At 46.1% G+C, this 13,575-nt stretch overlaps 2 protein-coding genes across 15 annotated transcripts in view; both read right to left on the reverse strand.

Annotated features, from left to right (window-relative positions):
- The window catches only part of ARHGEF9 (Cdc42 guanine nucleotide exchange factor 9), a 235,122-nt gene that overhangs the window by 127,927 nt on the left and 93,620 nt on the right, over positions 1-13,575 (reverse strand). Inside the window, exon 1 of one of the 14 annotated variants that reach the window (XM_076347476.1) lies at positions 3,934-4,003. The exons of 10 other annotated variants lie outside the window; for them this stretch is intronic. Coding sequence is in view for 2 of the 4 variants with exons in the window: in XM_076347474.1 (XP_076203589.1) it covers positions 3,927-3,935 (9 nt within the window). In the remaining 2 variants the exon portion in view is untranslated. Of the gene's footprint in view, positions 1-976; positions 1,043-3,922; positions 4,004-13,575 lie in introns of those variants that run through there. 3 more of the 14 variants (XM_076347474.1, XM_076347473.1, XM_076347472.1) reach the window with 3 other exon arrangements.
- Positions 4,110-4,630, reverse strand: LOC143164629 (uncharacterized). The gene has a single exon (XM_076347479.1). The coding sequence runs from the start codon at positions 4,290-4,292 to the stop codon at positions 4,113-4,115; it is 180 nt and encodes a 59-aa protein (XP_076203594.1). The 5' UTR covers positions 4,293-4,630; the 3' UTR covers positions 4,110-4,112.

The following is a 13,575-nucleotide window of genomic DNA, read 5'->3' on the forward strand; positions in this document are numbered from 1 at the left end:
GGAGTCAGGTGAACATGCAGCTCTTAACAACATTCATCTACGGGATGAGAAAGCACCTCTGCGTTCCCACAGAAGGGCTCGAATCTGGGCAGATCTTCATTCACTACAAAGCATAAGCAAGTGCTGTGCTGCTGCCATCCCAGGGGAAAATCCAAATGGCAGGACAGAAAAGAGCCATCACGTCAGAGACCTCTGAGCTGTCCCGTCCCCCTTTTAACTTGTCATGTGAGGTTTAAAACAGAGGTGGGAAATATCCAGGGTGGGGGAGGAAGCCTTTAAAAAACCGAAAGGAAGCCCTCTTATTAGCCTTAAAGAAAGAGCGTTAAAATCACAGTGAACGCGGGACTAGCAGGGATCATCCTGACACGTATGCTTTTTCCGAAGCATCCAAAGAGGGAGAAATGCACCCTTTCCCCATGGCGAGAAGGGCGCCTGAATCTTTAAGACGGCGGATTGCCGCTCAGGAGGAATGGACTTTTTATGGACTGTGTGAAACAGGGTTGCTATGATACAGTCAGAGGCATTTTCATGAATCCTGTGGCAAATAACATTGAATCCTGCTTAAGCAGACAAACAGCAAGGCAGGTCTCCCATCACCCAGCCTTAGCAAATACACAGGAGCAATCACTGAAAGAGATTTTAGGCGTTATAAATATGCTATTTGCATACAAATGAATATTTTTTCTTTGGGGTCGTATTTTCCAGAGGGTCAGTGCTCTGATTTATTTAAAGGTATGATCACTCTTCCCCATCCCTGGGCTTGAGCATCCCCGCAAACGCGAAGAACTCAACGTCCACAAACCGGGGGGGGGGGGGGAGTTAAGGGGCCAAACTACCCCCAGGAACCCGACCGCGACCAGCCACACGCGTGACCCGAATTGTCCCACGGAGCTTAGGGAGAAGGAAAGCTCCACTACATGTAGATATTTTACAGCGTGCAAATTACACCCCGAGTTTTGCAAGCACAGTCACTTACGAGTACAGGGATCTACTGCAAGCGACTAGGAACGCTGTCGCCCCAAAAAGCTGCTAATGCAGAACTGTCATGGATTGAGCCGCTCCTGAAAAGTATGGCAAGACGGAGTTGTTTAACTAGCTAATTGCTCCTGCAAACCAGGCAGTTTGAGGCTCCACTGCAGGCTTGGAAAATGCAAAATTGCAAGTGCAAAGCTACAAAAATGGGATTGGGGCAGGTGGCTCAAGGCCTGTTTGAGAAGGTGGCCAGAGGCCTGGGGGTGGGAAACAGGGATCAAACTAAACAAGCAGAAACCCCAGCCCTTGCTCGCTTTTTAGGCTTATTTCCTCTCTTTCCCCAAAAGTCCAACGGGAAGCCTGATATAACAAGAACGGTGTTGCTACAATAACAAAGTTTTCTGCTCCCAACTTTCACACTCGTATTACTCTGCATAAACTTGCTTTCTTTGACTCCACCAGCCTTTGGGAGAATAAAAGGCGAGAAAGTTGTAATAAAATTACATTAATTCTCTCAAGCGTGTTCCATGATGGAAAAAAAATAAGCTCCCAGTGATCACTCCCCCAGTAGCTGAGCGTGCATGACACCCTCGTCCTCCCCATGCACCCCACCAGCCGGAGATCCCCCAGCAACGCACAACTCCCCCGACGGAACCAGAAGGGGCTCGCAGGAATTCGCAGTCGGACACGGCAGCTCCCAACACATGCGGTAACATACGCCGTCGCGTACACGCACGCCTCCCAAATATCACCCGAGAAGTACAAGCTCCGGATCAAGGAATGCACTTTGCACGCACTAGAAAACCACGTTAGGTACCAAGCATTCCTCACAGAAATCTTATTGAAAGGCAAACCTTCATGGCAGAGAGCTAACCTTGAGGAAAATAAACATTCAGACACAGTTGCATCCCAGTTTTAACTCGCTGTTTGGTTTGGGGGGGGTGTTTCTCATTTTTCCACCCTTACTCCTCCAAATCACTATGTCGCTCAAACCTGTTTCACTGAAAGGATTATTTTGGCTGCTGTTTGATTGATTCCCTTTCCATGGTGGTCTTTGCTCATTTATTATATTTCCAGGAAGTTCTGCAACCTATAAAACTAATGACACGATAGCTAACATGAAAATAAAGCAAATTTGAGCTGTTTAACAACCCAAACCATCCTCAGCATCTTTTTTTTTTTTTTTTTTAAATAAAAAGAAGATTCACTCAGTCTCTTATGAAGTGAAGCCGATACCTCTTGCACAGATAGCTACAAGTGAAGAGGGGGAAACAGAGCCAGCCAGCCCGAGCATCTTCGCTGGGCTTGTATCGCTGGGTCTTGGCTTTTCTACTCATTAAAATGGGCTACTGCCACCAAACACTTCTTGTCAGCTTTGGGGGCCGACTGTTACCACCCCGGGACTCAGGGAAATTTTTTTTTCCTCTTTTATTTACAGCTAAAGCCACTTTGAAAGTGCCAGATTTGCAGCGTTTAACTCAATTTCCAATCATGCCACCAGCCGAAAAGAAATCAGCTCCTAAGCCCAGCTATGCATTTAACTTGCAGCAGACAGACTCTCACATGGAAATAACTATACGTCTCCATCTATAAGCTCCAGCTACGTCTTTATGAATCAGTTATATGAATTTTTTTTTTGCCGATTAGTAGAGGACATCAGATAAATAACAGACAGCTGGAATTAGCACAAACTAGTCAAATTATCAAGGCAATATAATTCCAGTGAACAGTAGCAAGAGATATAAACATTTTCAAACTGTGATTTTTTTTTTGTTTTGAGCAATTCTGATTTTTCCAGAGGGGAAAATAATATATAAAAAAATCCTTAAGATTTCTAACAGAAACACAGTACAGAGACGTATTTTCAAGAGGAAAAGACATTACTCTCTTCAGACATTCCCTTCATATTCTCTCTAAACTTCATGCACTGACACTCGAACCCCCCAGCCAGCTCTGCTTCCAAGCTGTAAACATTGCAATTTTGGTCTAGACATCTTTCAACAGAAGGACCTCTGGACACCTTTTCAGCAAGCCTACAAGACACAACTTAGCACTTCATTTTCAAGAAAATCAATGTAAATAAAGTCACGCAAAACAACCCATCTCAAAATCTTGTTATCCTTGAGGTGGGCAAAGATTTTTCTTACATACATTACCAAAAATTATACACACACACACACACACGCGTGCGCGCGCGAAAGAAAAGAAAGCCAAAATAAAATTTCTAGAGAAATCAAAGCAAAACCCAACCCCTCCGTATCTGTTGCTTTAGCAAAGAAAAACAAAGCATGCATTCCCCTTTTTCTCTTTGATCCCTCCTTCCCAGTTTGCAGAGATATAAACCACATACAAACAGAAAAAAAGCCCAGCAGGTTATGTTTCGGTCCCTCTCACATCTTTAAAGAAAGGAGCTAGGATACATCAGTGTGGACGTAGAATTTGGAGGCTTTTGGGCTGAATATTGAGAAATCAAGTCAGATCATCAAGGCAACACAGATAAATAAAGAAAGTAGAATTACTCTCCCTTTTTTGTGGCTGAATGTTATTTTAGCAAAGATTTAATCCTTTAATAGGATTTCTCATACCTCCTTAAAAATGTCCAGAGCTCGATTCAATTGCACACACCACCACCTCTCACCTGGCAGCTACATGGTTACTCTCACAGACATTGCACATTAACTGCTTGCTAGAAATTTCACACAAAATGACTTATTATCAACTTGAGTCTCTATTTTAAAGGAAGCAAAATAACACAGCCAGTGCTTACCACAGAAAGATATTTTCACTCTGCTTCTAACTAAATATGTATAGCTCTATCTCGCTAGCACAGAACGATATATGAATGGATTACTATTAGTTATCACATTTAAAACCCAGGCAAAAGCAGCTACACTTACAGGCATACTTAAAAGACAAGACATGACAAAAGATTTAGGGAGAGATAATATACCAACGTCATACATATCACAGCGAGGCCATGTTGAAGCTCAACGCGTTTCCCCCCTCAGTAAGAAATATCTCTCTCTCTCTTTCTCTCTCTCTCTCTCGCCTTTCTCTCTCTCTCTCTCTCTCGCTCTTGCTCTCTTGTTGAATTGCTAGTGGTAGTAGTAGCCCCCAACAGCTCAGGAGAAAAAATCCATTTAACGAGTGCCCAGGAAGAACATGAGTATGACATTCACAAGCAATAGCACCACAATCACTGCAAAAACGACCACCGTTTGAACATCCAAGGTCATGGTGCAATGCAGAACACTGTAGTGTTCAAGATGTGGGGCTGGCAGATTTGGAGAAGTCAACCTCTGCTCTGTAAGACTGTCCATACATCCACCATGCTAGAATAGAGGAGAAAACTGTTCCTGGTTTTGGTTTTGTTCGTAATGCTTTGTGGTCTGCTTTTAGTTTATCCCCCTATCTGCTGTCTCTAGCTCATTCTGGAGCCCGCTAAGTGAAGCATCATCACAACCAGTGAGCACTTAAGATGCAAAATCCTTCCTTTAGCAAAAGAAAGCGAGCGCTGTCTGCAAGCTTCTCTCTCTCTCTCTTCCCCCCTCTCTCTCCCGGTCTCTCTCTTGCTGGCTGGCTTGCTTTTTAATTCGTCAAGCCAGTGCAGATAAGAAGCCTGTGTGAGTGTGACAGCTCTGCAAGCTGCTGCGGCTGCATCTCTCGGTGCGAGGCGGACCCTTTCGCATACTAATCAGCTCCAGTGACCAGGCAGCGAAGGGATCCTGGCTGTCAGTCAAACGCAAAAGGAAGCGCTGGCTCCATAAATACACGAGTCTTCCGCCCGCCGTGACAGGGAGCGCCATGCAGGCATGTTTTTCCCCTCGACTTTTGCGGCAGTTCGGAAAACAGAGCTGTGCGGGGGGCCGGGAAGCCGGCGTCGCGGTCGGATGCCAACACTGAGCTCCAGGAAGGCGTCTCCGGGCTTTCTGTGCAACGCAGATCCCGTTCCTCACTGCCTTTGCACGGCGGGGACACGTCTGCCCCGTCTGTACCGCCTGCGCTAAGCTTCGGATGGAAAATATTAAATGCCAGCAAAAAGAGCCAGTGCTGCTAGGAGCCTGCTCAGACCAGGTAGGGGAGCAGGAGAAAGAGCGGGGAAGAAAAGCAGCCGAAATAACAAAAAGGCAACCCCTGGCAACTTGGAAATTCGTTGTCAGCCTGTAACGTGGGAATTTTGTACGGGGAATCACTTTTTAGCTCTGCACAATACTATGCACATCATCCCATCATAAATTTATCGCATAGCCTCTCTCCTCAGCGCTGCACTGCGTTTCTCCATGCTAAGAGTTAAATTGAATTCTGATTCTACAGATAGAGATGTATAAAAGGAGCGGGGGGGGGGGGGGGGGGAGCAGGGGGGAGGACAGGATGGGAGATCTTTATTCCTTCTACAGCAGCCAGAAAAGCTCATTCCTACATTAAATTCACATACACACTCAGGGTTTATGGTCCAGGTGCCAGCTTCTATCCCAAACCTCATTCTCAGATCCCAGAACCAGCAGTTACCTTAAAGAGGCACCCCACACGCACACAAAAAGATGTGCTCAGCTGGAAAAAGCAAATGATTTTACAGGCAAAGACAAACACAGACACGTTGCCAATGCATATGCATTACACACTAAAATGGGCATACGGGGGCTGATCATCAGCACCTTCCGGGAAACCTGCTCCTTCGACCATACCCGGGACATTCGCACACAGACACAAGGCCAACATGCACCAAACAAACATTTATTTTCTTCTCCAGTAGCAAACAACACGAGTTCAGGAGGACTTTAACGTTTTAAACCTGAACGGACAGGGCCTGGAGTTGGCTCGCACCAACGGGAGGCAGCCTTTCTTCCCATCGCAGCATCCTTCCAGGGCGGATATTTTTTGTCACCATTATTTGGGGGAGGGACAGGTTGGATTATGCTCCTACCCCATCTTACCATTCAAACCGATACTAAACCCAGCTGTTTACTGCAAGGCTTATTTTATTTTTCTTCCTTTGCTATTTGGGTTGCCGGAGGGCTCCCTCAAAAGGAGCTGGCTTTTTCTATACCCGCCCCCAAACAACACCAAAGGAGGGACCACGTCGGGTGGGTGAGGACTGAGTCTCCCCAGTGCCCTCCCTCCTCGGCCTCCACTGAGACCCAGTGGTTTGTGCGAGACCAGCGCTCGCACAACGCACCGTCCTCCTCGTTTCTGACCAGCTTTGTAGCACGTGTGGGCTGCGATGTGTTCGCAGACACAGAGGGTGGGTTGTGTCGAGCGGTGTTAGAAATAAGAACGGTTTGGGTTAATCAGGTGGTTTCTTTTTCTCTCTTTTTTCTTTTGTGTGATAACTAAAAGCCAGAGGCTGCATTCAGCAACTGAGAGCCCCTGCTCTGTTCAGGCAGAGAATTTCTCATTCAGGAGGACAGTGAAAGGCGATTTTTCACCTGCATATTTACAAGAAGCTGCTTTAAACCTGCCCCAGGCAGGCAGCCCGGCTGCCCCATTAGCACACGTGCCAGGCTGTGCCCAGGTGATGGATCTGCTGCATCACCAGCTTCCAGACCTGCATTTCCTATCACGTATGCATTTTTAGGATAGTCAGTCTGTCTGATGCAGTTTTAGACTAATGAGAATAGCAAACATATAATAGATGTGGAGTATTTATTATTGTTACCACCCTTTCCCAAAACAATACAGGCAATTTTCCAAAGCCCAAGCCTGAACTCCTGCAAACATCCAGGAAATTCCAGTTTCGGTCTCCGTAATAACAGTGACCTCTCCAAAGCCTACAACAGCCCCAAATTTAGAGGCATCTTTACAGCCAGTTAATCTTTTCCTCTAAACTGGAATGAGCACAGAGGGAGCCTGGGTCTAGACCCCAGCCTCAGATTCAGCCTTACTTCTACAGAAAGCACAGCGGAGACGTTCTACCTGTCCACAGCAGCCCCGAGGGCCTGCAGACACCTCCGCAGACACAGCCCGTCCCTCGCCTTGTCCTGCGCTGTTTGTGTCCTCTCAACGCCAAGAACGGGAAGCGACTGGCAGGGCTTCAAGGCAGACTCCTCTCTGCCTTTGCATAGGGACAGGGGGAGCAAAAATTGGGCAGGTAAAAGCAGCAGAGGCCTAAGAAATATCCAGAAAAAAAAAGGTTCAGTAGCTATCACACATGCTCAATAGCCACTTCCGCAGCTGAAAAAGAGGATTTCATTACGAGGAACGTGCCTGGCAGGCCTCAGGCAGTCATTCTGCAAGAGCTGAGCCAGTCACAGCACAGGGGAGGGCAGAGATTACAAATAGAGGCAGTGAAGCTAGCCCCCTGCCTGTAACCGCCTGCCAGCTGCAGGCAGGAGGTCCCCCACTATCCCGCTCACCACGTACGGCTTGTGCGTCACCAGCAGCTGCAGACCGCAGGGCGATAGCTGCGGAGACCCCACTGCCGTCCTCCCTGGCTGGTGCAGCCCGGGAGGCTCCGGCTGCAGCATCCGTCCTCCCCAGGTCACGCTCCGCAGCAAACGCCCCGAAAGATCAGGCAGATCATACATACAGGTGCAAATACTGGGCTCCAGTGGAAGTTGTGCATCTAACAGCTACCAAGGGTGATCAGCTCACATAGATTTACTGCACAGAAGCTTCTATTTAAATTATATGCACAGTAGTCCCAATACTACTTGCTGCTTTATGTAATTTCCCATGCCTTCTGCGGGCACTAAATGTTAATTTTACTATGAAAATGGATGATACCTTCTCTTAGAAGCTTGCTGAAAAAGAACTCCTACACATCAGCGGTTTATATAAAACCACCGCAAAGTTTAGCTTCATGTAATGCTTTCTGGAAAGTTTGGTCTAACCTTCTATATAGAGCTAAACTGAGGAACAAGAAGAAAAGATTTGTAATAGTTATATAAAATACCACCTCCCCTTACAGCACAGCACATGCCCTGACACTACACTAGCTTGCAGGAGCACAATTTGTAATGCAAGATCATCGATGGCTTCTGTACGGGAAAGCAGTTTTGAGCTTCAGCCAGGGCTTCCACTAATACATCACATACGTCCTTCCGTATGTATACATAAATCTCTATATACACATATATATAAAGAGAGAGCGTATTCTGGACTCCCAAATAACAGACAAATCAGAAAGGCCACTACAATAACATTAATTACAACACGGTAATTTTGAGGCAAGCCTCTGAAGCAGATGATGCCAAGCCTTGATTCCTTACGTGCGTAATACATTGGGCTCAGCCATGTGACCACGACTCCCTCCAATGGATGTCTCTAGTAATTAGCACAACCCACTACTTCCAGCTAAGCAAATACAGCTCTAACTCAGGAGCGGGGATTTATAATTTGAATGCTTAAAGGTCCTATATTGCCCTCCCACTGACAGGCACACCGTCTCCGCATGAGCTGGCAGGGTAGGCCAGGGGCGTGTGGCAGTACAGGGTTTCAGCTCCAATTCCCTGGTCTGGCGTAGATCGCCTGTGCAGATTAACAACCTCCACTGCAGCAATCTCTTGGACATGCAGGGGCATCTGTGTTTTCCTAACACATCAGCTCCATCTTCCATTAACTGCAAAAATCTCTATTAGAGATTATGAAAAGACCATCAAATTCATTATTTCTTCCTAAATCTAGCCAGGAATTAAGCTCAGGGTTTCAGAGATTAAAGGCCAGTGGGATTATGATTTGCTAAGTTTCCAAAAAGGAGGATTTTCTTAAACTGGGAGCTGCCTCTTTTTCCTTTCTCCTCACAGTAAGTCTGACACAGAGCCCTCTTCTCCCACCCTTCGGCCAGAGGGGAGGCACCAGCCTATGAGCTGCAGAGCTGCTGCAAAAGGCAGTTTTCTTCTCAAGAACCTCCGTAATCTTGTGTGTTTATGGACTGGCTTCATGGGAAGCTTTGAAAATCCCCAAATGCCTAAAATTCCTTGCCCAAACTGAGGAGCATGCAAAATGGAGGAATATCTGTAAAGACTCGGACTCAGGGCGCTGATTTTGGCCGTTAAAACTTATCTTTCCAGTCACCCACTGTTCCTTGCCTCTCCACTCCATCCTTCAAATGCAAAGGTTCCTCACTGTCCATGTGAACTTGGGACTTTCTTCCAGTAACTTCCTCTACTTCTTTCTTTTGTCCTTCTTCCTTTTCCTTGCTCTACGCATCCCCCTTAGAAGCTTTTATTTCACCTCACCCTCTGTCCCAGCCCTCCCTCCCACGGCAACTCGAGTGTCCTCTACCAGAGAGACAAACAAGGGAACAAAGTGGTGGGGTGGCTGGAACAAGTGCAGCTTCTTCCAGCATCTTCCACATTAACTGCACAACACGCTTTAGCAAATTCACAGCACAGTTAGACAAGCAAATGATTCAATTTACAGAACTAATATAAAATACAATTACAGAAAGACAAAGGGGACAGAAGGAGAGGTGGGCAAGGGTAAGATGATGATCTCAAAAGCTGGTGAGGCATAAATATACTTCAAAGGATGAACTGCATAAGAAAAGGCTGAGTTGAGAGCCTGCAAAGCAGTGCAACGGGAGAGAAAGTGGATGGGGAAGAGGGCAGAGCAAGACCCATGAAGCGAGCTGCTCCTGTAGCAAGGCTAAGAGTGCTGGAAAAGAGAATAAGTTAAATTTTTAAGCCCACTTTTGCAATGTTTAGAGAACATCGGGCACTGCCGGAGGTTGAGTTTGCCGTGCTGCTTTACCTGCATGACCAACTGGCCAAGAGCGTTATACAAAGCCTGAGTATCTCTGGGTCGCTGCTCTAAGTATTGCATGAAAAAGAAAAACAGGAATTTCGCCAAAAGATGGGAAGCATCACATTGACCTCCGCAGCTTGACCCTTGGTATACGTACTATATACAAAGAGAGAGCTCAGGCAAGCTGTAGTAGGTGAACTCTTTCCCTTTCTTCACCAGATCTAACTTTATCTCAGAAAACAAGAAGTCATACACAACAGAATTATGTCCCCAGTGTAGAGATTGATTTGTTTATAAGCATTTCATTTAATACTAACAGCCAGGCAACAAGCAAAGGTAGGCCTCCCAGGGAGGTTGCAATGTACTTGTGCACCAGCCCTGGTTAACCACCCTCTTGAAAACCAACCATGTTCCAGATAAACAGGTCTTAACCCCTTGAGCGAAGGGCAGTAGCGACATGTCAGATACTAACCAAGGCTGGCCTTGGACCACATCTGGAGCCCTCAAATAATCCTAGTTCCTTCTACAAACAGAGCCAGCATCTCAGCAGATGGTGCTCTTTCCTCTGTTGAAGAATTAAAGCACTTGCATGATGCTGTGAGGGGGGAAATAAAGCCAAAGCCTTGTCACTGTTGTCTTATAAGGTGCCCAGATGTTTCTTCCAGAGCTCCCTGACCAGGTGTCATCTGCATCCTAGCATGGCTCAGTGCGTCCCTGCTAACGTCCTCAGCTGCTGTGCTGTGCCACGCATACGCAACTGCAAGGCTCTACCCCAGCACTGGCTGTGCTGCAACAAGGAGTGATGTACTGACACAATCAGTTTTCATAGCTTTTGTAGCACTATACAAATCAAGCTGAAATGGCACGGAGAGCGAGCCTGTCTGGGGGGTTGATTCCATTGTGCTTGCCTGGATTGCAGTGAGAAAAACAAAACTTCTATTTTAAAGTTTATTTGAACTTAAAGCATTAAGAAAGACTAAAATCCCTTGCCCCTGGCAATCATGTTGCAAGTGCTTTCTCTTCTCCTTGCATCGGCTCCACGCCCCAGCCTGTACTCTAGAAGCATCCTTAGACTCCCAGTTTTGAAAAAGAAAAGAAAAAAAAACCTCAAATCCAGCAGAAATCAGATGTGGTAACACCAATTACTCTGGTCACAGAGAAGGACTTCAGAGACCGAGAAAGTTCAGTTTAAAAGATGACCCCATCAAATTCAGATATTCATTCTAACCTTACGTAAGCTCTCTTTTGTCTAGAAAAAAATGGCCTAAAAATACATAGACATTTACTTCTTAAATTTACTTCTCAGGCTTGCAGTTGAGCCTGGAAACACGGCTAAAAAACCCAAAGCCCAAACTGCAGAAAAATCCAAGACAAGTCCCCTCCTTCCGCTGCTCCCTCCAGGCACTCTTACAGGAGCTCCAGTGCTTCTGCTCTCATTTCTGAAATTAAATTGCAGAGATCTTCACATCAACGCATGCCTGGACAAAGTGGTAAGTGAAAAAAAAAAAAATCACCACCCACTAGAAACTACCTTACTAAATCCAGGGTCAGCGTCCCCAGTGTGGTCCCTGAGAAACACAGCTGCACAGACATAGAAAAGAGAAAGCTCTTCGCCGTGAAAATCAAAGGGTGTATTTCAGCTTTGCCACAACACAGGAAGGTCCTTTGAAATCCACTGCATCACATTTCCTATGCAGTTAAAAAGCAAATCTACCAGAGTATTTTCATCTGCCTAAGCCTGCGGAGGTCCAGCAATTAGCAGTGCAAGAGTGAGACGCCAGGCAGAATGGAAACAGCGTGATCCATGATGCACATACTAAACAGCAACGTCCAAAACTACACAGAAGAACAGGCAGAAAAGAAGAAAAAGTTTCTGGTTCTGCTTTGTGCCTTTATTGACTTGACCTTGCAGAAAGCAGCTCTCCCGCACGAGGATTCTCCCCTCTCCACCGAGCAGATTAGAATCAGCTCTGCTTATGGGCATGGACAAATCAGGCCCTGCCCCAGGGCGCCATGAGAAATACAAAGGCTTATGAATTTGAAAGTCCTGATGCAGACTTCTTATTCAACTTTTTGCTGCTGCTCTGTCAGCCTCAGCTTACTCTGAGGGAAATATGAAATTATCCACCGTGCATACATTCGGAAAGCTGAGCCCAGGCACAGTCCCATGACTTACTGAGCGTCATGACCCAACGCTGTGGCAGATGGGAGCAGAAGCCACGGCCCTGCTTCATGCAGGAAGGATGAGGATGGAAAGAAATCACCTGCAGCTCCTTGCAGTCCTCCTCATACCCCTTCTGCAACACTGTTGACTTTGGCTTTGCTGGATTTCTTCTTGTCAAGATATTGAGTAAAGAAAAAAACATCTTATTAAGAAGCTGACCCATGGGTCCCATGTTCTACACACAAATTAACCTAGACAATTAGATGTATTTCATATAAATTGTTTTCTCCCCCTCTCTCTGCCTCCCAAAAACAGGGAGAGGGAACAGCCTATTGAATCTGGCACTCTTTTAATGAAGAAAATGATGCAAGACAACCTAATGAAGTAGGAATTCCAGATGGATATCACTAGATGTATGAATAGAACATAAAACACTCATTTTTATCAGCAATAATCAGCATTAAAAAGGAGAAAAAAAAGTTTATAGCTTTTTTCTTTCTTTTCTGTCTCCAAATGAGGCAAATGAATGCCAGTAGGCTTTCATTTCCTATTCCACCCCGACTCAGTGGGATCACTCGCAGTGAGAGCTAGCACAGGCTGCGGTCCCCGTCTGATGCTATACAAGAGCCTTCCAGGAACGACCAGTGCTGCCCTCCTGCCGACTGCTCGTGACAATGTGCGACTGCAGGGAACCAAAGGGACACTCGCTGTGCGGGATCAGACGGATGAACCTGCCTGCTGGAGGACACGGGTTAAACACAACAGGCACAGAAAAGAACCTGGTGTTGCACTGGCTTCTTCAAGAAGCACAAATTGCACTTCTGCATCATTAATCAACAACGCCAACATAGAGATGCACTGGGATAGAGCCGAGGTTCACTGTGCTATCCGAACCACGGCATTTCAGGAGTTCCGAGTGCTTCAGTCTGCAACCTGAAAACAACTACAGCAGAGAAGGTGCAGTGTAATTTACTGCATGCCCAACATTATCTTGGGTTAAATCCAAGGAATTCTGTAGCATGGCAGAGCCAGGGAGACAGAAGTTGGGATCGCCTCTGAACAGAGCACTTGTGCACATGAAAACACCTCTTTGGGTTCAGTGGGAGTTCACCAGAGCTCCGGACCAGCAACTGGACTTCACCTCTCACCCACACCCTCCTACTAGACCAAGTTAGAGATTTCACAGCCGGAAGCTGGCTCCCAGATATGACACTCGGGCCGTTCTCCAACAATATTTGTCTTTCCTTTCCCGGCCCACATTACATAATAGGCAACTTTATTTATTTATTTTTTCATAAGACGTCTTTTCATAACAATAGAAACTATTGGAGACCGAGATAACTTGATGCATTTTTCCTATTATCTAAGAGCTTAGTCACTCGGGGAATTAGTCATGTTCAAAATAACAGCTAGGCTCAAAGAGATTCAGAGCAACCGTTCTGGAGCAGAAGCGGCTAATGTCATAAATACATTAAGATGTTAGCTTGAAGCATTTCAGAGATTTTTCAAGAAGTGTTTAAAAAAGAAAAACCCTTTGACTAGATACAAGGAAATCAGGTTCTTAGCAGTTAAAAACACTGCAGTTTACAAAGCCTGCTGTGCTCAAACACCCCAAACCCTGAACACGGGAGGGACAGATGGACTTTGTGACCACATGGTGTGTGTGGTTTCCCAGCACGTGTATCCTGCTCGATGCTCTACGAAATACTGCCTCATATTTCTATGGCACCCTCCAAGCAACGGTCCCAAAGGGT

This window comes from Aptenodytes patagonicus, chromosome 9, assembly GCF_965638725.1.
Source record: "Aptenodytes patagonicus chromosome 9, bAptPat1.pri.cur, whole genome shotgun sequence".
Lineage (NCBI taxonomy): Eukaryota > Metazoa > Chordata > Aves > Sphenisciformes > Spheniscidae > Aptenodytes > Aptenodytes patagonicus.

Bases quoted from the DNA above. Each gene is read 5' to 3' on its own strand.
- LOC143164629 (XM_076347479.1), bottom strand. From the start codon at position 4,292: ATGGACAGTCTTACAGAGCAGAGGTTGACTTCTCCAAATCTGCCAGCC.